Here is a 27814-nt window from a genome sequence, read left to right as displayed (position 1 = left end):
AGCTGAAGTCAATGCTTAACCAACTGAGCCACCCAGGCACCCCAGTATTTTGGTTTCTAAATGTAAACTTTTTTGTTGAAGTATAGCATAAATAGATAAAGCAAAGTGCTCAAGTTATAACTACAGCTTGATGCATTTTCACAAAGAGAGCACCCTGTTGAGACCAGCTCTCATGTGTCCTAATTACTTTTACTTCTTTTTAAGTACCTTTTTTTTTTTTTTAATGTTTATTTGTTTTTGATAGATAGATAGAGCATGAGCAGGGGAGGGGCCGAGAGATGGAGAGACACAGAATCCGAAGCAGGCTCCAGGCTCCGAGCTGTCAGCACAGAGCCCGATGTGGGGCTCGAACCCACGAATTGTGAGTTCATGACCTGAGCCGAAGTCAGATGCCCAAGGACTGAGCCCCCCAGGCGCCCGGAAGGGCTTTGACACTCTGAAAGTCAATCGCCCTGTGGGAATGACTGGCTGGATGGGCCTCACTCCTGGGAGCTGTGTAAAATGTGCTCTTAGGCGGCAAACCCCTTGCACATTGGGGATGGCGGGCAAGAATCAGGAGAGTCGAGCACAAACACAGTGACAAGTTAGCTCTGTTACACAGAACGTTCCAGAACCAGAAGGATCCGCTTCCCTAACACACTGGATAAATAAAACCGCTGCCCCACAAAAGCCACACACCGGAAACAAGGGGTCTCTCTGACTCTACAGAACATTTTCCTCTTCCTCCTGCGGGCCAGGGGAAGGGAGCCGGTTCATTCCCACCCGCTTCATCGCTCTTCCTGCCTCTTACACACCCGCTGTGCCACACACGCTCAGCAGAGGCCTCCCGAGGAAGGACACGGAGAGCAGGACAGGGGCTGGACTGTCACGACAACAGCCGGCCTCCCTCAGCTGCCCACATGGGATCTTGAGAGAAGACTTCAGAGAATCTTTACTTGGATGTGTTCCGGACAAAAAAATGCTCTGCGGCTAACAGTGTTTAAACATAACTGGCCCATTCAATAATGTTAGAAACAGGGGTGCCCAGTGGGGAGGGGGGGGTCAGTCGGTGAAGCATCCAACTTCGGCTCAGGTCGCGATCCGGCGGTTGATGAACTCGAGCCCCGCGCCGGGCTCTGCACTAAGTGGGGCCGGCCTCCTTGCGGTTGTCTCTCTGTCTCTCTCCGTTCCCTCCCCACTTGCTCTCCCTCTCGAAAATAAACAGACTTTAAAAAAAAAAAAAAAAAAAAGGAACAATGTTAGAAACGAATGAAACACAGTTGCAGGATAACAGAAACTCTCTAGACTAGGAGGCCCTTAATTTATCCGTGAGGAAAACAAAGCTCTGGAGGCTTAGAGACTCCCCCACAACACCCAGCATGTGGGGGCTCAGTGGAGGCTCGGTGGGGGGCCGGCACCCACAGATCCGCAGCTGCTGAGAAAGTTAAATACACAAGGGACCGCAGCAGTGGCAGGAAGTACCAGGAAAACATAGAATCAGAAAGCTTCAAGAGAAACAGGTGTGACAAGTCCCAGCCCAGAGGAATGTAAATAGCAACACACTTTGCAGAAATGAGCCCTATGGTTGGGACACGTCGCAGAACAAGAGCACAGTGTCGAAAAGGCGCGGTCCTAAAAAAAAATTAATTGACTAATTAAAAATTAGTTAAATAAAAGTGAAAGATTCGAACTTGTACACGGTGTTGACTGATCTGCAGGGTTTCATTCTGGGGCAGTAAATCATTTACTTGCATGTGCAAATTTTTACGAAAAACCAGAAAACAAACTCAGGGTAAACAAAATAACAAAGATCAGACAAAACCCAGAAATCCTACTGGCATTTTCTTCTCATGGGCTTTTACGTCAAAAGCAGATGTGAAGTCTGGCAGCTGAAAAAAACGCATTAAGTAAATTCTCAGCACCTCACATTTCTAGAGCCTCTCCTGCTTCCTCAGCCTATTAAAACGAAGCGAACGAAAGTCTTCCGCCAAATCGAATGCAGCCCAGACCACGGTTTGTATTTCAAACCCAGTTTACTGTGGAAGTGCCAGGCCAACCCCAAAGTCGGCACCGGCCACTTAAACAACTTCCTTTATAAAGGGGTAAGGCCGTTCTTTCCCGGCACGCGGTGGGGAACTGCGTTCGCTTCCACGGGCAGATACAGAATTTATAAGAAATGCTACCTTTATATAAGGATTAATAAGAAAACATGCCAGGAAAAAAACTCATCATTTCTTGGACAAAAGTTCAGCACAGGCTCTCAGTCTGCACTTGGTTGTCTTGATTTCAGATGATCTCCTTAACTGAATTCAACCACACTGGGGGTCATGAAACGCAGTCCACTGGACACAGATGCAAATCGGTTCCCAGCTCCCACGCATGGAACACGAAAACGTTCCACTAATGGAAAAGCCAGACGCCGACGATGGGGGCAAGGTGGGTTTTGTGGGCCCGGGCAACCAGCGCGCCTGAGGGGTCCGTACTGAGTGCACAGCCTAGGACACGAAAGCCACCTGGCACCCAGCGGCAACCAAAAGGAGGTGCCTGTGCAAGCTCCTGAGAAGCCTCAGTGGAAGAGCCCCACGTGACCGTAAGTGCTGTGCATTCTGGACGGTGGAAAGCCGTGCGGGTTCACGCACGGTCATTTCCCGAGGGTGCCGCCTTCCCAACAGCCCAAGCCACCCTGGAACGGCTGTCCTGCATTCTGGGTGCGAGACGTCCTTAAATCCCTACCGCTGAGGGTCTGCGTGTCTGACCCTGCGTGGGAAAAGCCACGCGGCCGTCACGGCACACGGGCCAGTCGACGATTTATTTGGGGGGTTAATGGCGCCAACGCTGGGTGGCTCCTCCGTGATGCAGGAGCCTGTGCTCTCCGGAGGGGTCCGAGGGTTTTCTCCCGCTGAGTGTCACTGCCCAATAACCCGCACCAGACGCCTGCCCCCCCCCCGGACCGCTCCCCCACCCGCTCCAATCGCCGCGGCCCAGAGCTTTCGCTTCCCACTTACTTGTATTTTAAGAGCAGCCACTGAATTAACCAGAGTCCTACGAGGATCATGCCGTTAATCTCACAGATAGAAAAGGCCCACTGCACGCGGTTAAAATGGTCAAAAAACGTGTCCGGTAGCGGGGGCTGCACCTCCTTGGGAGGCACTCGCTCGTGGACGACCGAGATCATCACCGTGGTGAGGACGAAGCAGGAGAGCGCGTACAGGAAGGCCAGGCAGGTCTTGCCCCACTCCATGGGGTACTGGGAGCGCTCGGGCTCGGGCATGGGGATCTTGATCATCTCCTTCCGGTAGCCGTTGGGCACCCCGTTGGGCGTGGCCTGGAGGCCGGGGCCGGCCGCACCTGCGCCCAGGTGCCCGTTGGCGTGGCCGTTCTTGTGCGCCTCCATGTGCTGCTCCACCTTCAGGGTCTCGATCATGTCCAGGAGCCGCTGCCCGCTGTCGGCCGACACGCGGCACAGGGGCGGCCGCGCGAAGTCCTCCCGGGTCAGGCCGATCAGGTCCCGGCCCGTGAAGTGTTCCAGGGGCTCACAGTACTCGGGCATGGCGTGCTCCAGCAGCCAGTCTGCCACCTTCCTGGGGGACCAGTGCGCCACCTCCTTCATGGTCCCGGCGGGCGGGGGTCAGCGGTCCCGCGGCGGCGCGCCCATGCTGCCCGGCCTCATGCCGGGGACGTGCGAGGCCAGACGCGCGGAGCCGCTCCCGCAGCCCGCACGCAGCTCTCCGGGGCTCTGGGCGCCCGAGCGCGCTCACCTCATGGTGCACCGGGGGTCTTCCTTCTGCGGAGGCAAGAGACACAGTCAGGGGGGGGCCGCACATCAGTCCCCGGGGGCGCGCCCCGAGCACCGGCCACCGGGGAAGGCAGAGCGTGCACCCCGAGAACAGGCTACCGGGGAAGGTGCCCCGCACACCCGGAGAACCACCTGCCGGGGAGGGTGCAGCTGGCCGCAGGGCCTGGCCCAGGGTCTCCCTGGCCCATCGTTCCTGAAGGAGCATTAGGTGAGACCCGGACAGATACCGAAGAATGTTTTCTAAGCCAGCATCCAACAGTGCTCCGGATATGCCTCGGTATAGGTTGGGGATTCCCTCTGTGCTTACTACCTACTTTCTGAGATAATCTGAAATAACGCGGCGAAGTGGCCGAATCTACCAAACTATCTGGTGGAGAAATGTCTTCAAACGTACATAAGCCACTGCAACGTCACAGAGACACAAGAGAATCACAGAAATGCTGAGCTTCGAGAGCATCTCGTCCAACAACTGCAGAGTCCTACACGCAAAAAAACACCAAAGAATCCCTTTTTCCAAATGTGGGGTCATTTTCTACTCTTCTCTCAGCTGGTTTTCTTTAATCAGCATGTATTAGTGTTGTAACAATCACTTAAAATCCAAAACAACACGTTAGAAGTAAAGACCGCGTTCTGGAACAAACGATCGTGGTTAGCGAAATAACGGCGGTCAGCGGAAGACCAAGCATGATTTGAGTCAACATCTCCCGTGGGCAACCCACTGGGGGAGCTTCAGCGCCCTCATCTGTGAAACGAACAGTCAAGTATCCCCTTGAAAAATCGTATGTAATTGGAGCACTAAAAGGGGTCTGGAGATCCCATATCTTTTCTCTTTCTCAAATTTTCTATCCTATCCAGTAGCCAAAGTCTACTTTCCCTCACCATGGAAACACCCTGTCCAAGAGCTGCCTAACTTTTCTTTCTCAAAAGGTGAATGTGGTGTTAACTACAAAACAACAACAACAACAAAAACAAAACCAAACGAAAAAATGTGCACAGATCAATAGGTTTAATGGCTAGAAATGAGTCGTGACCGTGTTTCCCGAGTATGCTTCGTAGAATCGTAATCTGACACAACGCTCTGCGCTTTAGAAATCATCCAAATGAAGTCTAGGAAGTGCACGTCCTCTCCGAGGGCCAGCAGTCTGTGGCAGTTGGGACTGTGCATGAGTTCGAGGCTCCAGGAAATCGTCCGGGACCAAAACCGGGTTACCACGATTCCTCGAATGGACTTCACTGAGGCTTGCTCCCCACCACTTTTCTTCCCCAGCGATCCCTGTCAACCCCGCAAGGAGCACATTGGTAACGGCACAAACAAGACCCAAATTCAGGTCTTCAATTCCCAAGTCCAGACTCGTCTCCACCGTACCCTGAATCAGAGGCCGGAATGAAGGCGGACAGCCATCCACTCCCAGTTTCTCCACCCCCGTAGCAACCAACCAAAGGGCAGCACAGCTCAAGATATTCCAGACCTTGCAAAAACACTGGGTGTTCTCTCTCCTGGGCATCCACGTTGCTGTTCCACCGGCCTGTGGCAAGCGTCCGTCTGCACTTCACCCAGGAGACCACGAGTGAGGGCGGGAGGGCTGCCACCTTGAGCATCCACACACTCACCGTGCAAGGGCTGGGAGGTGCTCACTCGACCCCTGCTCAGTACCTCAGGGCACGCCCCTGACATCTACCGGCATGTAGACGGGGTCGTGGAAAGTAAGACCTACTGACATTGCCACTGACGCTGCAAGCTGCTTGAAAACCGTTTGGATGGCCAAGGAGGATGCGGTGGGCATTCTTCAGAGGGAAACATGAAGCCAAGGTGGACCTCTGGCCATTTGAAAAGCACTAGAGAAGAGCGTTAGTCGTCGCCAGTCCTGCCCGGCGACGGGAAAGACACAAGCCACATGGGAGTCCTGCCGGAAGGTCCTACAGGAAAGGGGAACTTGCCAGATACTCCCCGGCAGAGTGACAGTAACAGGCAAGGGGGCCTTCTGCACGTGGGAGTGGCTACAAGAACTCTAGAGAAGAAATCCTGGTGGAACGTTCAGGCCCAAGGGAATGAAAGGGCTTTTCGTGTGGCTTCCTCATTTCCCCTGCCGGAGGTGGGGAAGTCGGCCAGAGGGGAAACCGCGGGGGACCACAGAGACCAGACCATGCCAACTCGTGCTTTCACTTCTTTCTGATGAGGAAATTGTCTTGATAATCTCCTCTTAAGGCTTAATAACCTTTAAAACAGGAAAACAGCCAAAGGTAGGAGACAATAGAGGCCGTCAGACACGCTCGCAGATGGAGGAACACGGATGTCACAAAAGTGAGTCCCATCAGCAGTCTGACAGCCACAGGAACTGTCAAGACGCAGCAAGACGCAGCGACAGCTCCCCTGGTGAGAGGACAACAGCGCTGCCCCCTCCCCGAGGCCGTCCCGGCGCCCACCCCCAGCGCCCACACCCCGCCATCGACTCCGCTCCAACAAGTCCAAGGTCTTCTTCCCTTGGTCCTTCAGGTCCTTCCCAATCCCATCCCCATCCCTGAATCCCGACCACGCGGATACCTGCGACCACGCGATGTAACCGGCTCGTGTGCCCACAAAGACGGCGGCCTATGTGACTCGGGGAGCCGGGAGTTGGGCCCCTGCCTGGCTACATCCCTTCCTGAGAAAGTCCTGAACCCTTGCCAAGCCTCAGTTTCCTCTGGAAAATAGGATTAACAACAACCTTGCCCATGTTCCCTGGGGCTGCTCCTGCTCTGAGGACCTCATGGGGGAAAAGGAATGAAAGCTACTGATTACGCCAAGAAATACGTCTTGTTCCTCTGGTAATGTCCTGCTTGCTTTCTGACACCCGACTGGGCCCCCGGTGACATTTCATAAATAGGGACTGAAGCTGCCACCTCCAAATGGCATTTTTAAAGCCCCATCATTCTGACACACGAGTTCAAACAGCCTTCCAAATTTCCTCAGAAAAGAAACCTTTGTTTTTCAAGCAAGCTTTGAAGCTTGAAAATAAAGGCCTAGATGCTATTTTCTTGCAGACGATTTTAAGATCACGTAAAAGGGGAAAAGAAAATTTCCATGGAAGCAACTGCCGGGCATACTCAATACTTCAAAGGTCACTGCTCAAAGGTGAGGACTTACTCAGACACCCCAGGGTCCAGCCGTGGGAGACAAAGTGGCTGGCCTCACATGCTCACTTTTTTTTTTTTTTTAAATGTTTATTTTTGAGAGAGAGACGGAATGTGAGTGGGGGCGGGGCAGAGAGAGAGGGAGACGCAGAATCCGAAGCAGACTCCAGGCTCCGAGCTGTCCACACAGAGCCTAGTGCGGGGCTCAAACCCACAAGCCATGAGATCATGACCTGAGTGAACGCTGAGGCCATGCGTAACCGACTGAGCCACCCAGACCCCCCACGTGCGCACTTTAGGATAGGACAGCACAGGACAGGACAGGATAGGACAGGATAGGATAGGATAGGATAGGGTGCAGCATTTCTGAGAAGTGTTTTCCCATCTAGACCCAGAAGACTGCATGTTGGGCTGAGCTCCGAAAACAACTACTACCGCCATCCAGAAAAGTCGCCCCGAGTCCATTCCTGGGAGAATGTTCAGAAATAATGCAGAGCTCAACGCATTAGATTGGGTACTCAGAATTCCTAAGTAAAAAGAGAATAAAATCTGGACATAAACTCGGTATATCCCGAAATACTGGAAGATGAGAGAGGGAAGAGGTGCCGGGACGCTCGTTCATGGGCAATTTTCGGACGGAAGTAAACCAGAGTCCAGGGGGCGGTGATGCGTCTAAACTCTCCTGAAGAAGAGCAGAGCTAGTCTGCAGCGAGACGGAACCCAACATGCGTCCCGGGCCCCCCGCTGCAGGTACTCGACGACCTCACGGATGTGAACACGTGTGAGGGGCAGGCTAAGAGTCTATAAACCAAAATCATGGAGTCCTACAGGACTGAGGGCAGGCACAACCCCTCCTACTCATCACGGATCCTATATCCAGCAGGTTTCTCTCGGACCCAGACTAAATGAAAAAGAAATCTGCTAACACAATCCGGCTCCCATTCTTACAGTAGATATTTTAGGCTTTAAAATTATAAAAGCCATCAGATAATGTGCCACAACACACTATAAACTATTTGTACTTCATTATCAAGGCCAGCTCTCTACAACCAGACAAATATGTTAAAGCAATTAGCCTGGTAATGAAAACAAAACATTAACCAAACAAAAGAACTAAGTCATTTATGAGTATGTGGTTTATCTCTGCTCAAAAAGAATCTACTATATTATCTTATTGTCTGGTATTGTCGAGAAATAAGACATCGTTGTGTTCACAAAAAGCTACGATACGAATTAAACAATGAACACAAGTTTTCAAGAAATTAAAACACATTGCATAACGCAGTGCACAACAATTGCTCAGAAAATCTAAGTTCTTTTTAATTTTTTAATGTTTTTTTTCATTTTTTTGAGAGAGAGGAAGACAGAGAACGAGCGGGGGAGGGGCAGAGAGAGGGGGAGACACAGAATCCGAAGCAGGCTCCAGGCTCCAAGCTGTCAGCATAGAGCCCGACGTGGGTCTCGAACCCACAAACTGAGAGATCATGACCTGAGACGAAGTCAGACGTTTAACCAACTGAGCCGCCCAGGCGCCCCTGAAAAATCTGAGTTCTAATAATTACTCTGTACTTTCCTCCAATCCCAAGGCCTCAGTTTCCTGTGGAGGAATGATTTATTCCATCTGCTTATTGCATTAGTTTCAGGAATGTGTGCACAACTGTGCTTTGGATAACATAAAGCAATACATAAAAATGTAAAAAAATTATTTACTGAACGTCAGTTAACCTTTAAAGTTTCAAGGAACTTATTAAAAGTAAGTGTCATGAAAGTAAGAACTGAATTAAAAAAATTTTTTTAATGTCTATTTACTTTTGAGAGAGAGAGAGAGAGAGACAGAGAGGCAGAGTGCAAGCAGGGGAGGGGCAGAGAGAGAAGGAGACACAGAATCCGAAGCAGGTTCCAGGTTCTGAGTTATCAGCACAGAGCCCGACACAGGGCTTGAACCCATGAACCGTGAGATCGTGACCTGAGCCAAAGTCAGACACTCAACTGACTGAGTCACCCAGGTACCCCTGAATTGAATTTTTACAATTTTTTTAAGGCATGGTGGGCCCAAGATTGAACGAACATAGCTGCCCTGTCAGCGAAGAAAGTACAGCAAAGTTCCAGATGTTTCTGAATGCTAACAATGGCAAATCAAAGTACCAAGCAGTGCATGCATGATTAATCTTATAAACATATAGTGAGCTAAATTCTTTCTGCTTCCTGCATCAAATGTTTAAAAGCAAAAGCAAAGTAACACGGGCTCTATACGGATTTTGCTCTACTAGCTCAAATAATCAACTTTGTGCGAGACCACAATTTGGTGAGTGTGTAATAGCTCAGACTTTTGACACAAACCTACCTGTGGGTGCCTTGTTAAAGAGCAACACTAATTAAGCATCAACATTATAGTCTTGAAACACATGAACTGCCTTTTTGTAAACACTACAAGTCCAGATAAAGGTCTTTACGTCCCTAGAACTTTCCATAAAAGGCAACAGTAACCTAACGGACCTTTTATTTATTTTTTTATTTTTTATTTTTTTTTTCAATATATGAAATTTATTGTCAAATTGGTTTCCATACACCCAGTGCTCATCCCAAAATGTGCCCTCCTCAATACCCATCACCCACCCTCCCCTCCCTCCCACCCCCCCAATGGACCTTTTAGAGCAGCACAGGCCAGGCCCTCTGCAATACTCAAGAGACAGGTGTCCAATTCTCTCACTCAGTGTGGAGAACTCCTGAATGCTTTTCTCCAATCTAATCAGCTATAGTTTGGTTTTTTTGTTGTTGTTTTTTGTTTTTGTTTTTGCTATTTAACACATAAAGAGCTAACCTACAGAGGCAAAATTCTTACAACTGTACTTATCCGAAGGAAAAAAATGGTTAGGGGTAACAACTGTATTGCTTCTGCTGAAGGACCTACATGTTTACTTCAGTCTAGAGCAGAAGAAATTTTACATCACTTTGGATGCCTTAACCTTCAAACCGTCCTTTATTGTAGATTGCTGTTACGCGCACGGTTCAAAACTCCAGTGTCAAACTCTGACTGGCAAACGAAATCTCCCCTTAGGCTCCTTGAACTAAGTGCACGCTGCCTGATTTTGCTTAGAGACGAGAAGAAAGGGCCTGTGGCCCAGTTAGGCTGCTAGGAGAGCCTCAGGTGGGGACACCCTTCCCTCTCCTCCACACCTTGTCTATTTCAGGAAGTCTGATACTTAGATTTCACCAGATTGGAAACGAGTTCTTTCTCAGCAGTTGCCCTAGAACAACCCACCGACAACCTCCCTTTAAACGGCCCCTCCCAAAGGGACCCATTCTGGTGTCGAAGTCCCTAGTGCTCCAGAGGGAAAGAAATGATTCTTGGCTGACAAGAGCAGGACAGTGACATCATGACAAGAAACCGGCCAAATCAACTGGATACGCTGTTCCACGGTTGTGGCTGTTCTCTGATGGTATGAAATACACGCGTGTCATCCATTTCCAGGGGAGCCCCACCGCCAGCAAGAGGAGCTCATTTGAGTAATTCCAGGGCCGAACAGAAACATTCAGCAGCCAGAAAATTCAAAGAACCACTTACTGTGGCAAAAATTAAAAACCACCTAAGAGTTCTACAGGGAGAATTAAATATAGCATCACACAACAGAATACTGATTACGCCTCCGCTAAAGACCGGACGATGTTTCCATAGCTGTAGTGATACACACATGCAAATTTGTCAAACAGGTTACAAAAGACAATGAAGCCATTTTTGTGAACATACATGTATCACAACTATCCACAGAAAGGAAGTCGAGGGGCACGTGGCTGGCTCAGGCAGTTAAGTGACCGACTTCGGCTCAGGTCATGATCTCATGGTTGGTGAGTTTGAGCCCCACGTCCGGCTCTGTGCTGGCAGCTCAGAACCTGGAGCCTGCCTCTGATTCTTGTCTCCCTCTCTCTGCACCTTCCCTGCTCACACTTTACTTTGTCTCTCTCTCTCTTTCTCTCTCTCTCAAAAATAAACATTAAAAAAAAAGAAGTCTAGAAGGATATGTCAGCTTCTGTTACCTTTGGATGTTGAAATTGTAAACTAAGTTTCTGCTTAATTTTTTTTCACTCTCTTCTAATTTCTCTGATAAATACACATTACTTCTGTTTAGAGAAGGGTTGTTTTTCCTTCAAGCATATTGTTTTTAAACATGGAGGCTACACTGTAAAATTAAAAATACATACTTCCTACATTAGCTTTCTTTCAAAATCAGAAGCGTGCTTGCAGATTTCTCCAAATAAGTGGATTCTTTGCCTCCTGTGTATAACTAGGTTCCCGAGTCCTCCTATTTCCAAAACAGAATGGTCCCAGGATATGAGCCGAACCATCAACAAAGATAAAGCTCAGATCCGAACCTAAGTGCATAAAGAAGTTCTGGTCTCAGAGATTTCCCATCATTCCAGAGAGAAAACAATGACAAACCATCAGAATTACCACTGTTCTGTCATCCAGGCTTTCAATACCCATCCATCCAGCTACCTACTGACTGTTTGAAACCCTGCCCTATTGTCATTTCAGTAAGGAAAACCATGCAGGTCTCCAGTGACAGCTAATCACTGCAGTTCCCCCCTGGGGGTTTCATTGTCAGAACCCAATTACCAAACTCTGAAGATGATCTATTTCCACCCAACTGATAAGCTGCCTAAGTCTGAAACCAGCAGGACTATTTTACTTACTTACTGATTTTATTTATTTATTTGTTTGTTTGTTTGTTTATTATTTTTGAGAGAGAGACAGACAGACAGACAGGGAGACAGAAAGCACACGAGTGGGGAAGGGGCAGAGAGGGGTCGGGGGGGAAGAGGATCCAAAGCAGGGTCTGTGCTGATAGCACAGAGCCCGACGCGGGGCTCGAACTCACGAACTGTGAGATCACGACATGAGCTGAAGTCAGATGCTTAACCGACGGGAACCACCCAGGCGACCCCAGCAGGAATATTTAATATTCATCTGGATAATCCGTGGCCCCACAGACCTAATCCGGGGTCCTAATCCGGGGTCCTACAGACCCCTGTAGCAGCACTCAAGGCATGCTGGGAAATAATCAGGGTCTCCAAGTTGCACGGCTCTCACGTCCAGCTGAGGTGCGCGGTGATCGCACCTGCCCCAAGAAGCCGGGGAAAGGCTCCCCTCTCCTTACCTCTGTTTGCTTCCACTTTGGTTTCTGCCTGCAGTCTGACTCCACGGCAGCCACCGCCATGCTGCCGTCAGACGGGCCTCTGTGGTGTGCAGGGCGATCTCCTCACCGGACGCTGGAGGCCTCTGGGGGCTCCTACAGCTGCCTGGACAATGCTCACATTCCTGAGCCTCCGCCATGGCCTTCCACAACACAGCCTGTGTCTCCACCTGACAGCCTTTCCCTACAGGCAGAGGACGGGGCCTACACCCATGCTCATGTGGGTAGGGAAGATACGAGCCAGCACAGCAGCCCAGAGGGATGCCAGCCTTGGACCCTAACGGCCAGGGGCTGGGGTTTCCAGACCCAAGCCTGGGCAGACAACACGGCCTGAGGCCAGATCCAAGCAGGCAAATGGAACTGAGAATGAACTAAGACCCTTGAACTAAACAAGAATCCCTCTAAGACGACAAAAAATGGGCCTGTGAAATTAGTACCCGACGATGCGGACTTCGAACTCGCATGACCTGTGCGGTGTGGGTCCCAAGACAACAAATCGATGCAAACACACACATGAGAAGTTAACACAGAACAACCCCTTCGAGCCCTTTCAGCAGGCAAGAGTTCACAGGATTCCCACGGAAGAAGTGCTCTGAGCTGACGAAGAACGAGAATTGAAAATTATAAATCACACAAGGAAATAATCCACCATGAGGGAGAAATTTGGCAGGTGTGACAAACAGGAAGTTTGCCAAACCACGACCTTGAGAAAATGAAGTAAGTTTGAAGAGGCTGTGAAGTGAGTATACAAAAGAGGTAAATGAAAGTTGAAACCTCAATGAAACAGTAAGAGGAGAAAAAGAAAAGACAGGTGTGTTTAAAGAAATTATGAGAAAATCCCAGGTTCTCCCCTGGGCCTGTGCCCGGCGGATGCCCCCGGAGGAAAGCGGGGAGAACAAGAGCTAAACGGGCTCGTAAAAGGAAGAGAAATGGTCAAACATCTAAGGTGTATTGGTTTAAAGGCAACGGACAAGTTTTTTCAAAGCCCCAAGCTCCAGTCCTCCAGCATCCATACAGTCTAGCAGGGGAGATGGAAAACGAAGTCCAGTCGATCAAGAGAGGAATCGCATTTCAGGATAGGTGTCTGAGTGATTATGTGTCCGTTTCCAGGGCCTCTTCAAGCTCTCCTGGTTTTTCAAAAAGAAGGAACAGGAAAGGGGCACCTGGGTGGCTCAGTCAGTTAAGCGGCCGACTTCGGCTCAGGTCACGATCTCGCGGTCTGTGAGTTCGAGCCCCACGTCGGGCTCTGGGCTGATGGCTCAGAGCCTGGAGCCTGCTTCCGATTCTGTGTCTCCCTCTCTCTCTGCCCCTCCCCCGCTCATGCTCTGTCTCTCTCTGTCTCAAAAATTAAAAAAAAAAAAAAAAAAAAGAAGGAACAGGAAAGGCAAGGAGAAGAGCAGAGAGGGTAGGTGAAGAAGCTGGTAGCTGGAGAAGTGCCGAGGGGGCGGGGTGAAGAAGCAGGTGGCCGGCTGGGAACAGATGGGAGGAGCCAAGGAAGCAGAGCCCCAGCCCCCGGGAAGGAAGGATGAGAAGCAATGTGATTTCTGGAAGAGAAGCCAGGAAGGTGAGAAGCTCATTGGCACAGGTGCCTTGAAGGATCGGGACGGCTGGGGCGGGGAGAAGGGGGGAGTGGAGGGGGGGAGGCGGGACTCAAGATAGAAGGACTGGTTAGAAGACCATTTAGGAAGTTGCCCCCGCCTCTCCCCGCAGCTGGGGAGCCTGCACGTGTCTTCCGCGGAAGGGGGGCACCCGCGCCGTTAAGAGCAGGGGCATCGCACGAAAACAGGGACTAAGGAAAGCACATGCACACAGATGCGACGTCACACCTGCCCCGGCCCCTCGCCTCCTTACAGCCCCCGACACTGGAAGAGAAAAGGACCCGGACCGTCTGGCACTGAAATCCGCAGAAAACAAGAGGAGTGAAGGGCGCGGCTCGAACAGCATCTCTGGCGCTTCCCTTACAATTCGAATGGACAAATGAAAGGTAACAGACACCTGAAGAAACTCTCCAATACACAGGAAAGCCAGAGACTGAAACAAAACAGGGCACGGAACACCCACTAAGTAGGGAATTCCAAATGTGGAGAAAAACGAGTATTCACGACCTCAGACAGACGCCGCGAACAGAATGGGCCACGCACGGAAAGGCAGTCGGAGAATCTTAAAAGGAAAGCCGTTTGTGAATGAATTCACGGCAAACATGAAAACAGCACAACATATTCAGTTGGAAAAAAAAAAAAATCTCTCCGTGGAAGAAGACAGAGATGGAAAACTGAGAGCAAAGGTAAAAACACGAAGAACAGAATCCAGGGAGTTTCGTATGTGGGAGAGAAGGGATTTCTCAGAACCGAGGGGGACAGGAGTGGCCAGGGGTGAAAGCGTTCCCCAAGTGGCCGTAAAAGCTGAGAATATACGTTCCTTTTATCATGGTTCGGTTAACAGGTCACATGAAAGGAAAACGGGAGGCGACATCTTGAAGGACGCTCTGCCCGCCTGCCGGTCGCCGGCCAGAAGACCCAAGGCAGACTTGGGGTGTGGAGACAGCAGAATGCACCGCCCCGAGATGGGCTACCTTGACAGAGGTCTGCTGTCAGGTGAAGGCCATCGAGGGGAGGCGGCCACAAGAAAGGCGCTCTGCCCTTCCCCGCCTGCCCACAAGCTGGACGTGAATTTGTCAAGGTCGCCCCCGCCTCTCTACCTGGAACAGCAGAAGGGGAGCCAGGAGAGCACCTCAGACTCCGTCCGGAGGATCCACAGGACAGACCTTGCCCGCCTTTGCTGCTGCCCGAGAGAAGACCCACGTCCTTCAGCCCTGGTCTTGCCTTCACTAAGAAACTTTACTGTTCTTCTTGTCGAGATGCTGTATCGACCCAAGTTCTTCCCGTTCCTTCGAGCGCCTCATCACCTTGGTCAGCTCGCTGGGCTTTTTCTCTGGCTCATCTGTCTTTTGTCAAGTCTCATTTATCGGACCCCAGCCAGAGAGTGTGAGATGGCTACAAGAAAAGGTTATTGCTTCCTTCCCTGCGATACCTAGACGTGGAGTTATTGCGTGATTTTCAGCCACGCTGCTGTTAACAGGCAATGGTGTCTCTTTAATACCATACGAACCCCCAGAATAACAGTACCGTAAAGTATGGATGCATTTTACAGACAGGGACCATGTCCCCCAGATTTGCGGAGTTCACATTTCAAATATATTTTCCCCTTGTCTCATATACCATCAAAATGTCCTGGAAGCCTTAAGATTTCAGTTTCTACACTGCTTCCCCTCCCCCCACCCCCCTGAACGCTTCTGTGGCCCAGAAGCAGTTAGAGATTTTTAGTCAGATGTGTGCTGATGATTTTCCTCAAAAGCATGGTCATTTTTAACCATCTGTGGGCTTTGGAAGACCCACTGGGGCCCAAACCACCACACAGAGCACTAAGATGCAGCTAATTTAAAGTATACTTTTGGTGTTCCAACTGGGGACTGCCCAGTGTTGGTAACAGACTGAGAGCAGGCAGAAATGACAGAAGACGGTTTCCTGATTACTATAAAATAAAGAAATCTCATCTGCAGTGAAGGTTTTTTTGCCAGTCCCCCGAGGATTAGAAATACCACGTAATTCTAATGGAATGGAACACTTCCATTTCAGTGAGAAAAAGCCTACCCCATCTCTTCTCAACTTACACCTACAGAAATAAATGTAACTCACTGAGGTGAAAGGAAAGCTAATTTAGGGAACATGACCCGGGGGACCAACACCATGTTCCCAAATTAGCAACAACTCACAGGCCCAGAGAGGAGAAATCAAGTTCAAGTCTATGTCCCAAAATAAATTTCTAATACTTGCGTGGACAGCTAGATGGGCGCAAACTCTTTTCAGACTAGAGAGCGTCCCAAGGGTAGATTCTAAGTGGATGGCACTTACATGGGCGTCCTCTGGGCAGCCTTTGCCAGGAAGGCTTGCTTCCAAAAAGCTAGTGGAGGTCTCCTCTACCTTTGTATCCACACTCAAAATAGACGCATTAAGCACTCCCCCACTCCCCTCCCCACCCCGACAGCTATTACAAGAACTGTTATAAAATGAGTATCCAACATCAGCTTCTTGCCAGCCACCGGCCACGACCTTGGTTCTAACTACCTGACAACTTCTTAAACTTCTGGGGCCCACATTCACTGGGTTTCTTCATTTTTTTTTTTAAGTTAAAAACTTTTTACCTTTGAGAGACAGAGCATGAGGAGGGGAAAGGCGGAGAGAGAGGGAGACACAGAATCCGAAGCGGGCTCCAGGCTCCGAGCCGTCAGCACAGAGCCCGATGTGGGGCTCGAACTCACGAGCCGTGAGATCATGACCTGAGCCGAAGTCAGACGTTTAACCCACTGAGCCACCCAGGCGCCCCCTCCCCCAATTTTTTTTTTAATTTGCCTGTAGTTGATGCACAATGTTACATTAGTTTCAGGTGTACAACGTGGTGATTTAACGTGGTGATTTAACGTCTCTCTATACATTATGCTACGCGCTGTGCCCCTTTATTAACTAACCAGTGGTCAACAGCACAAAGTTCAGCTGCACAGAAAGGGACGATCCTCGTCCATCAAACTGGTGGGCACTGAGGCGGACTTGTCTGGAAAAAGCCTGAAGCTCCAGCTTTGCACCGAGGCCGAGTACCACAAGGGGGCAGCAGAGGGCCCGCAAAAATCACGCACTCCTCCCCTCGCCCTTCCCCAGCTGCAAAGGATTTTGGAGACCTCCTCCAATAGAGATCCGCACCTAAGCAGTCCAAGCAGGTACCAGAGCCAGTAGGAACTAGAACCTTGGGCCACAACCGATGCTCCTTCCGTCTGATTCTAATGTGCATGTAGTGACCCTACCATCAGCAACATGGCCGATTCCTGGCTTCTAGGTGACCACACTTCAAGTCAGAGCTAGCCTGCCATCTCACCTAAGATACTTAAGCATGTACCCTTGCTTTATATAAAAAACTTCCTAAGTTTTATTCTCTGGCTACCATAACTTAACGCAACAAAATTAGAACCCTGCAAATGGTGAACCAAATCAATGATGGACAGGTGAATTGTAGAAACTGTGTAAAATTATGTAAATTGTAAAATTAGCAAAAGCCATGATGAAAAAAAATAGGAGATCTGAACAAACACAGCTATGGCTAATGTTCGTGTGGTGAAATACATTCTTTTTTAAAAAATTTTTTAGTATTTATTTTTTTTGGGGGGGGAGGGTGCAAAGAGGGGGAGCACACAGAATCCGAAGCAGCCTCCAGGCTCTGAGCTGTCAGCACAGGGCTTGACACGGGGCTCAAATTCACAAACTGCAAGATCATGACCTGAGCCGAAGTCGGACGCTTAACCGACTGAGCCACCCAGGAGCCCCTGAAATCCGTTCTTTCTAAACAAACGTTTTGAGCACAGCTAACACACAGTGTGGCATTGTTAGTGGCAGGTGTGGCCCACAGTGGTCTGACTTCCCTGTTCGTTATGACGTGCTCACCACAAGGGTGGCTGCTGTCCTCACCATTCGACGCCATCACAGCACCAGTGACCGTATTCCCTGTGCCGAGACCTTCATCCCCAGGACGGACTCGTCCCGTCACTGAAGTGTCTCCCTCTCCCCTTCACCCATCTGTCCGTCCCCCACCTGCTTCCCTCCGTCAACCACCGGCTTGTTCTCTGTTGAAACACATTCTTTGCTCTCAAACGGCTTCGAACATCTGTCACTCTGTAGTGTAGAGTGAAGTAAGTTCCAAGTGGATCACGTGTAAAGTGTTCTCTCGGCTTCACGTGTATTCATGAAGTCTCTACCATAAACACAAATATCACGCCAAGGGTAGGAACCACAGCCTTAAACAAACAACCATAAAGATACCAGTCAAACTACTTCATAAATGAAAACACCGGGCAAGATGTTTTTCTAACCTGTCGCAGATCACAAATACAAGGAACTATCGAAAAATCAGTTAAAGGGAAAGACTTTAAACAAAGATTACAAGCAGGCCAATCACACACACACACACACACACACACACACACACACACACACACACACACAAAACCAACCAACAAATGGGGAGGAAAAAAGAAATCCAATCTCACCAGTTAAACACAGTTACAGCCATTGCCCTGCCAAAGATGAGGAAGAACCCTAATTAAAACCAAAACAACAAAACAACAACAAAACCAACAACCAGCACCTCCAGCTTCTGGCAGCGGACCGTGACCTCGCTTCCTTCTTCTTTCCTCGCAGCCACCGCGGCACAATACCACATCTCGCTTGAACTGCTGCCCCGGCCTCAACCCGCCCACCCCAAGCGGTCTCCATAAGGCGCCCAGGAGAGCTTCTTCAAGGGCGGTTCCCCGCCTGGAAATCCTGCAACGCTTCCCGCGCTTGTTACGTAGCTTTCCAGACCCTTCCTGCCGTCGCATGGCCAAGAGCCGCCACTGCACACTTTGTATGCTTCAATTACTCCGGTCTGCTTCTAGTCGCCAACTGCCGCAGGGCCTTTGAACATGCAGTCACTGCTGCCTGGGGCACTTTCACCCTATTTCTTCACTCTGACGGCACCTCTTCAGACAAGCGTCCGTCCTGCGGCCATCCTCTTACGTACATCATCTCACTTACTGAGCGTCTTTGTGTCCTACCAGGATGCAAGTTCCTCAGAGGAAGGCCCCTGTCATGTTTTTTCATTACTGCATCCCCAGAAGCTAGCACAGTGCTCCGTACATCGTAGGCACTAGGTATAAATACCTGTTCCACTGGTGAAAAAAGAAATAGCGGCTAAGGAAGACAGCTGACTATATTTTTTTAAGTGTTCATTTATTTAAGAGAGAGAGAGAGAAGGAGGAAGACACAGAATCTGAAGCAGGCTCCAGGCTCCAAGCTGTCAGCACAGAGCCTGACATGGGACTCGAAACCACGAACCATGAGATCATGACCTGAGTTGAAGTCAGACGCTTAACTGACTGAGCCACCCAGGTGCCCCTCAGAGCATAGGTCTTAAATCCAGATTCTTCCCAATGGGAGAATAAACAGATTATTCTCTTTGAAACTCATTTTCTCCCACCTATAAGAAGAGAATAAATCCATAAACTACATCATCAAAAAATTCATTAAAGAATAAGTAATCTCTTGAAAAGAAATACATCTAGGATACTCAGACAGGAAAACATGTCTTTTGATCCCACACCTTCTTCCTGATAGACTTACTTTAGTAGAAGAAAACACTGAGCCGTTCTGGCTTAAGCACTTCCTTGCTTCAACACATAAAAGGAATCGGCCGTCCAATTGCTATGCCTAAAAAAGGACGTTCAGAGAGGCTTCTCCATTTTTTCTCTTTGCCACAGGCAAAGCAAAGAGAAAATGCAGAGTCAAGACTACCATCTCCAAACCAGAAAAGTATTCAAAGGAAAGTTCCCTCTTCATATTTACACAATAAAGTAAAAAAAAAAACAACCTGGGTTTCCCTCCAAATTATAAACACCATCCTTCTGCACCTCAAATTAAGCCCTTACGTTTTTCTTTTTTTTTAATGTTTATTTATTTTTGAGACAGAGAGAGACACAGCATGAGCAGGAAAGGGGCAGAGAGAGAGAGAGGGAGACACAGAATGTGAAGCAGCCTGCAGGCTCTGAGCTGTCGGCACAGAGCCCGATGCGGGGCTCGAACTCACAAACTGTGACATCATGACCTGAGCCGAAGTCGGACTTGCTTAACCGACTGAGCCACCCAGGCGCCCCTGCCGTTACGTTTTTCAAAGTTACCGAGATCGTCCTCAGTAGTAAGTTCAATCAGGTGTGTGTGAGTACCACGGTACGTAGCACAGCCTAAATAGGAGGGCTCACTCGTGTTTCCCAACAGCTCCGAAGTATGAGAGCTTCTGGATTGTTCACGGACAGACCGCTCATCAGTCTGCAGCGGCGGCCGAACAGTCCCAGGGAATCGGGCACACCTGAGCAGGGCCCCCCATTATCATTACCCAGCGGGGCCTGGCCACTGAGCTGTGTTTTTTAAGTGCCCAAGTCAGGCAGTGCTCACGTTTTCTTTTCTGTCTTCACACTTCTGCACGCGGTAACACCTGAGCCGCTTGCGCACACGTCAGTTTCACGTACAAGGAGAACACTGCGTTATCATAACCCGAGGAGGTGGCCTGGCTCATGGAAAGCATTTCAAAATCTTGTCAAATGATCTGAAGATGTAAACGGTGAGCTCAAACAATTTCACTTCCAAATGTCACGGGTTATTTCAAGTTTAAGAGAGAAACAAGGAGCGAGGGAAAATACGGATTTAATCTGTAGAAGAACAAAACACCGATCACGAAGATCAAAACTGGAGAATGACTTGAGAACAGCAACCACACACTACCTCTGGGGGAAAAGGATCTCTCAATAAGGAGGGTACGATTTAGCACCTTGAAAGGCCCACAACAGCGTTCCAAATCGTTTCTGACAACTGCATTCTTACCATAAAGTAACCCAGGCGGTCCCATACGCGTGTCTATACCGTACCTTGAGCATGCTCCACGCCTAGGCTCCACGCCTAGGCTACCGTGGTCAAGCTACACGCGTGATAAAAGGCCCTTGTACCTAAAATAAGTCCTGCTTGCCCAGACCGACCTCGGGACGTGTTACACAGACACCTGCTCACTAAAGGAACCTGTTGATCAGCACTCAGAGAGCAGATTACCAGAGCGCTTTGGCAGGGCGGCAGGCACGTCAACTCCCCTGAGGACACAGCTCAAATTCAGCTTCTATTTATAATAGAATATTTATAAATACATATTTATAATCCTAACGAGACTTTCTTCTGGATATAAGCAGAGCCAGCACTGAAGCGCTAAGGACTAAAAAATTATACGTATCCCTAAAAGCCAAATTGGTTAATCAAAATAAAATCAAACATTTATGAAGTACATACTAGCGGTGAGCACTGTCCCGGGCACCCTGTGAGCCACAGGAACACACACACCACGCTCCTAAGTAAGTTACAATGTCCCCCAGCCTCCTATTTGCCTCCCTACCCCTCCTGTGCGCCTTCTTCAGTTCTGTGAAGTGTGCTCCATGCTGCCGAGCGCACGGGCACAGACCCTGAGCAGGCGCTCTGCCCCCCTCCCACCCCCCCCCCCTTCAGTGCACACCGTCAGAGCCAATCCCCTCAGGCGTGAGACCCCCAGTGTTCGGAGACACTCATGCCCTAGTCAGAAACTCTTACTCAGAAGCACCCCATATGTGTATGAAAGTCTCAACCGTTCAGGGACCAGTGGGGCATCTCACACAGCACAGTCTCTTAGTAAATACTGGATGGATGGATGGATGGATGGATGGATGGATGAATGAATGAATGAATGACTAGGCGGAACTAATGGTTACTAGTTAGCCAGCACATCGCGCCTCCTAATTAATACTGCAGTTCCCACCTGATGGCTATTACCCATCATTAAGGAACATCAGACCAGCATCCACAACAGACGCAGAGTAACGCACTGAACTTGGGGCTGACTTTATCATTTCCAAGATGACTAAGGTTTTGGTTTCTGGACGTCATGACCGTACTGAGCCTCCATTCTTCAAGTGCCGTGTATCCCTGACAGTGAGAACCGAAGGTCTGGGAAGGGTCTCACAGACAACGCGACAGGTGGGATAAATGGAACGAAGGGTACCAAAAGTGTGGGACAGGAGATAAACACAAATAATGTGTGTGGTGAGATTCAACACAAGCAGAAATAATTAGATGGAAAGGAGTTAAGACTGTCCTAGCCTTTACATAAGGCAATGTGACATGATTTACCAAAATCTACAACTTACTTCACGTCCCAGAAACTCCATTTCTAAGAATCTGCCTAATAGACATATTCACGAGTCAAGATGGACGTTCAAGAACATTCACTGCAGCCCTGTTTATACCACAGAAGCATCTAGACATCCTTCGTCGCGATCTGGGTAAGTCAATGCGGTGCCTCCTCACAGCATAACATACCAGACAAGTCATCTGACGGAATGAGGCATTATCTGCAGATACCAACATGGCTGTGATACAGAAACACACACGATTTTCATTCTAAAATGCAGGTATTTTGCCGTATGCGTGTATATACGTGTGCGTAAGCATTCCAAGTCTGTAAGTGTGTATGATACAGAGGCGATGGGATAACAGGGTGGAAACTGGGAGCGCGTGAGGAAATGTCGCCAGCTTACACATGATCTATAGGCAGTAACCATGTACCACTCTGTGCTTTCAAAAAAAATAAAGATTACAAAGAGTGTGAGGGGAAAAGGAGAAAGAGAAGAGGGAAGAAAAACACTGCTGAAGAATTCTCAAGTCCAGCATTAACGTTTGTCTTTTAGAATATAAATGCCAGGGGTGCGTGCGTGGCTCGGCTGGTTAAGCGTCCGATTCCTGGTTTCAGCTTGGGTCCACGATCTCATGGTTTGTGGGTTCGAGCCCCGACTCGGGCTCTGAGCTGAAAGCGAGGAGCCTGCTTGGGATTTTCTGTCTCCCTCTTTCTCTGCCCCTCCCCTGCTCTTTCTCAAAAACTAAATCAACATCAAAAGAAAGTAATAAAACATAAATGTCCATCTGGAAACAGCTGCCCAGGCCAGGCAGCCGTAGACCACACCTTCCCTGCAGCCCCGTCTTCCTGGGGCCCCCAGTCCCCCTGTGTCTTCAGAAACCCACCCAACACTGCTGGCAGTGGCGGCTGTGGTCAGAAGGAAAGTGAACAAAACCAAGCAGTCCCGGTCCCGGCCCCCGGCAGGCCCCCCACCCCATCCCAGAGTCGAGCCGCACAAGGGTAGATGACAGACCTCCTGTTTTTAAATACTCTGGTCCCCCCGAGGGTAAAACTAGCAGATAAAATCAGATTGTTAGATTCTGGTAGGTATACGTACACCTACCTTTGTATTAGGCAACGTTTACACGGTAGGAAGCTTAGGAGTTCAGGGCTGAGATTATATTTAGTTGGTTTTGAGCTGTGGGTTTCAGATGGCACCAGCCTGTCTCTGGGGAAAAGAGGCCCCGTGAACAACAAGAAACTGACCAAGCGCATCGGTAAGCACCCTTACGCGCATTTCCACACCGTTGCAAGCTATCTTCTTGGAGAGTGTTCCAGGATACGGACAAATACCGGGATGGTCTACACTGCCAATTTTAAGCAAGTACAGTACACGTATGGCAGGATCACAGTTTTGTGATATCTGCATCATACAGACAGATACACACGCACAGAAAATCAGAGTTTAGGTCCACATACCAAACTGATGACAGTTACCCCCGGTGACTTAATGATTCTACGTATCTTCTCAGAGCTCAAAACGTAGCATCACGAGTACCTATTATTCTTCTAATAAGTAAAAGGCTATAAAAAAGAATATCTGTTTTCTTTATCATTTTTTTAAGGTTTTATTTATTTTTGAGAGCGCTCAAGCAGGGGACGGGCAGGGAGAGGGGGACAGAGGATCCGAAGTGGGCTTTGTACGGACAGCTACGAGCCCGACGCGGGGCTCGAACTCACAAACCTTGAGATCATGACCTGAGATCACGGACTGAGCCACCCAGGTGCCCCTAAATAGCTATTTTAAAGGTGGATGCCCAGGGCAGCTGGGTAGCTTGGTCGGTCAAGTGTCCGGCTTCGGCTCAGGCATGGTCTCACAGTTCGTGAGTTCGAGCCCTGCGTCAGGCTCTGTGCTGATGGCTCAGAGCCTGGAGCCTGATTCAGATTCTGTGTCTCCCTCTCTCTCTGCCCCTCCCCCGCTAGTGCATGCTCTCTCTCTCTCTCTCTCTCTCTCTCTCTCAAAAATAAATAGACATTAAAAATTTTTTTAATGAAAGGTAGATGCCTTCCTCAACACACGCATTCCACCTGTCACCCTACTCACACCAAAAATCCCAGCAACTTGGAGAGGAGACGCAGGGAACTGACAGACTGAACCCAGCAGACACATCTCACTTATAGCTCCTCTCAAAACCAGCCGCGGAAAGGGTTCTGGTCTCACGAAACCCCCGAGGCCTGTCCCTGGGCTTCGTTCTGTGGCCCGCTAGCTCTATCGCAGGGCCACGGGAATCACAGGCTATGAAAACCGGCACCACGGCACACTGGCTGATGCGGCCTCAGCAAATGGCAACTTGTCCTCTATGCTTCTGTGAGACACCTAACACGCGGAAATCAAAACAGCAAAGGTCAAAGTCTTTAGAAGGCTATTAACTTCCGCAGGAGTTACACTCAAAGTATAATGGGTTCTTGGAAGGAAGGAAGAGATTTTTTTAGGGGGAAAAAAAAAGAGAAAAATGAATCTTACATTTTTTATTTGCCGGTACTTTATAAGCTATAAAATTATCTAATTCTCTCAGCAAATATTTTGGGGAAGTTTACTGTACCCCTATTTTACAGGCCAGGCCATGGAGGCTGAGAAAGTGATTTCAGGTTAGATTCTTGTACAACAGTTTTAATCCTATTATTACATCAAGGAATTATCCAGAATTATATTTGAGATGAACAAAGCAAATGATTCTTTTCTTTTAAAGCTTAAAAACACTTCCATTGCAATTCTATTTTATCAGATTTTAAAAAATTTATCCAGGATCAGGGCACCTGGGTGGCTGAGTTGGTTAGACGTCCCAACTCTTGGTTTTGGCTCAGGTCATGATCTCAGGGTTCCTGAGTTCGAGCCCCGTCTCGGGCTCTGTGCTGGCAGTGCGGAACCTGCGTGGGATTTTCTCTCTCTCTCTCTCTCTCTCTCTCTCTCTGCCCCTCCCCCACTCATGCTCCCTTGCCTCTCTCTCTCAAAAATAAACTTAAAAAAAAAAATTATCCAGGATTTCCTTTCAAACTTGTATTCTCATCTTCTGATTGAAGTTTTGAAACAATGCTGTTTTTTTTTCCAAACATGTATTTTCAAACTATCAATTTTTTAATGAAGCAAAACAAAGTAGGGGAGGGGCAGAGAGAGAGGGAAAAAGAATCCCAAGCAGGCTCCCACTGTCACTGTAGAGCCTCACACAGGGCTCGGACCCACAGACGGTGAGATCATGACCTGAGCTGAAACCAAGAGTCTGACACTCAACGGACTGAGCCACATAGTTGCCCTTCCTCTTCTTGTATCTTGTGAATTAAACAGTATAAGCTTCACTGGTGTAACTGGGCCACCCGTATTTTTTTTTAAATTTTTTTTTTAACGTTTATTTATTTTTGAGACAGAGAGAGACAGAGCATGAACGGGCGAGGGTCAGAGAGAGGGAGACACAGAATCTGAAACAGGCTCCAGGCTCCGAGCTGTCAGCACAGAGCCCGACGCGGGGCTCGAACTCACGGACCATGAGATCATGACCTGAGCTGAAGACGGCCGCTCAACCGACTGAGCCACCCAGGCGCCCCGTATTTATAGAGAAAAGTTTGAGAGGGCGGCAAGAAGAGACCGAAACTGGGTATTTGCAGTTTGGAGACGCAGGATGTAGAAATGATGTGAAAACCATTTCAACAGCTTTATAATGAATAGTTTCCCTTTTCCTTGGTAAACATCTATGTAACTTTGACTTGGACTATTTCAGAGATTTTTTTTAATTGCCTTAAATACAAAGTTCTCTTAATACTGCTTCCCACACACACACACACACACACACACACACACACACGCTATATATATATATGTATATAATATATACATATTATATATATATATTAGATATATATATAATATATATATATATATATATATATATATATATATATATATATATATATAAAATGTTATATTATTAACATGCACTGCTTTTCCCAACAGGGACAAAGGCATTCTTTCTGTCGACATAAAGCCTGTGTAACTGGAGCACAGTGTGGTCAGGGCTGCTGTTTCTGGAGCACACACACTTGAACACGAGGCAGCCACAGGCCTAGGGGTTCAAGTGGGCTCTGCAACGTCCAAGACTGGGTTCGAATCCTCTCTCCTTCTGTCATGGACAACGACCGCCATGTGTGTGAGGTGAGTCACCATGGGGTGAGTCACCCCAACGTCCAAGCTCCTTGTTTCGTCATCTCTTAAATGAGGATAAATAATATTGATCTGAGGTGGTTAAAAAAAAAAAAAATTTTTTTTTGGCCTTTCATTTTGAAGTAATTTCAAATTTGCAGAAAAGCTGCAATAATACTACAGAAAACTGAGGAACGCCCTTTGCCCAGCTCTGCCTTGTTAACTTAGATAACCTTAGTGCAGTTACCAAAACCAGGAGACTGACATCGTTGGGTCATCAACTAAGCGACCGATCTTCTCTGAGTCTTGCTAGGGTCCCTCCAATGTCCTCTCTGTTCCCACCACCATGCAGTCATCCCGCCTCCTCGGTCTCCCCGAATGTGTGGCCATCCCTGATCTTTTCTTGTGCCTCGTGGCCTTGACACCGCTGAGGGACTATAGTTCTTCCGTGGGGTGTCTCTCAATTTGGGTTTCAAGGCTGTTCCCTCTAGACTGAGGTTGTGCATTCTGGCAAGAATACCTCGTGTCCTATTCAGGGCATTGTATGACGGGGAAGGCGATGTCCCCGTCGCATTACTGGTAATGCCGACGCGGACCCTTAACGAAGCTGGGAACCTCACAGAGTTGTTTCCATAAGCAGTGGTTCTGGCCCACAGTAAGGCCTCCATAAATGAAAGCCATTGCTATGGCAAAGGTCAGACAAAGAACGCAAATTTTGGAATCAGGTAGATGGATGTGTGTTCTCATGCCCCTTCCACCGGTTTCTGCCATGTGACCAAGGGCAAGGCTTTTAACTTGCCTGCTTTCCTCGGCTGAACCATGAAGATGAAACTACCTGTGAAGTTGCCATGGGCTGTTTGTTATTATACAGTTGTTAAGAGGACAAAATGAGAAAATTTAGGTAAAGGACTCGCTATTATTACTTTTTCAAGAAGCTACTGTTTTTCTGCAAAATAAGCACCAGGACTTAAGGTAGGAAACCTGAGGTCCGAGAAGAAAGGTGGTCCTGGGTCACGGTGGGAGCTGGAAAGGTGGGAGGTAGGAAGGCCGGAGCCAGCAGCACCCCACTCTCACTACAGCTCACCCTTGGATGGGAGAACAGCATTGCTGGAAGAGCCCAGAAACACAAGAGCCCAATCCCTGCTGCAGGGCACACTCATTCCCCCAGGTAAGGTCACCTCCCCTGTCAGCTGGGATCCCCTACAGGGGGAGACACTTCTGCTAACTGCAAAAGTATCAGAGCAATACGTGTGTTCTCTGTGCAAACCGGTCTGAGAAAGACCGATGCCATGGCCGCCAGGCCGGGTCAAGGATCAGGGACCCCAGTGACCTCTAAATCACTCTGAAAAGCACTGAATGTTCAGAGGGCAGCTGAAGCCGAGAACTGAGCAGGATCAAGAATCCAAGGTCTTACCCACACGATCCTCTCAATAGATGCAGAGAAAGCATTTGACAAAATACAGCATCTTTCTTGGTAAAAACACTCAAGAAAGCAGGGATAGAAGGAGCATACCTCGAGATCATAAAAGCCATGTATGAATGACCCAATGCTGATATCATCCTCAATGGGGAAAAACTGAGAGCTTTCCCCCTAAGGTCAGGAACAAGACAGGGATGTCCACTCTCGCCACTGTTATTCAACATAGTATTGGGAATCCTAGCCTTGGCAATCAGACAACACAAAGAAACAAAAGGCATCCAAATTGCCAGGGAGGAAGTCAAACTTTCACTCTTCACAAACAACATGATACTTCATGTGGAAAACCCAAAAGACTCCACCAA

At 48.8% G+C, this 27814-nt stretch overlaps 1 protein-coding gene across 5 annotated transcripts in view; it reads right to left on the bottom strand.

Annotated features, from left to right (window-relative positions):
* The window catches only part of SGMS1 (sphingomyelin synthase 1), a 283588-nt gene that overhangs the window by 34551 nt on the left and 221223 nt on the right, over positions 1-27814 (bottom strand). For all 5 annotated transcript variants that reach the window (XM_060643002.3, XM_081790566.1, XM_078434126.2 and 2 more), the window contains one exon: positions 2985-3763. In XM_060643002.3, coding sequence (XP_060498985.1) covers positions 2985-3589 — 605 coding nt within the window. In that variant the 5' untranslated portion in view covers positions 3590-3763. The remainder of the gene's footprint in view (positions 1-2984; positions 3764-27814) is intronic.

The sequence above is a fragment of the Panthera onca genome, chromosome D2, assembly GCF_046562875.1.
Source record: "Panthera onca isolate mPanOnc1 chromosome D2, mPanOnc1 haplotype 2, whole genome shotgun sequence".
In the NCBI taxonomy this organism is placed as follows: domain Eukaryota; kingdom Metazoa; phylum Chordata; class Mammalia; order Carnivora; family Felidae; genus Panthera; species Panthera onca.
The sequence above is the reverse complement of the archived record's forward strand: the minus strand, read 5'-3'. Positions and strand labels throughout refer to the sequence as shown.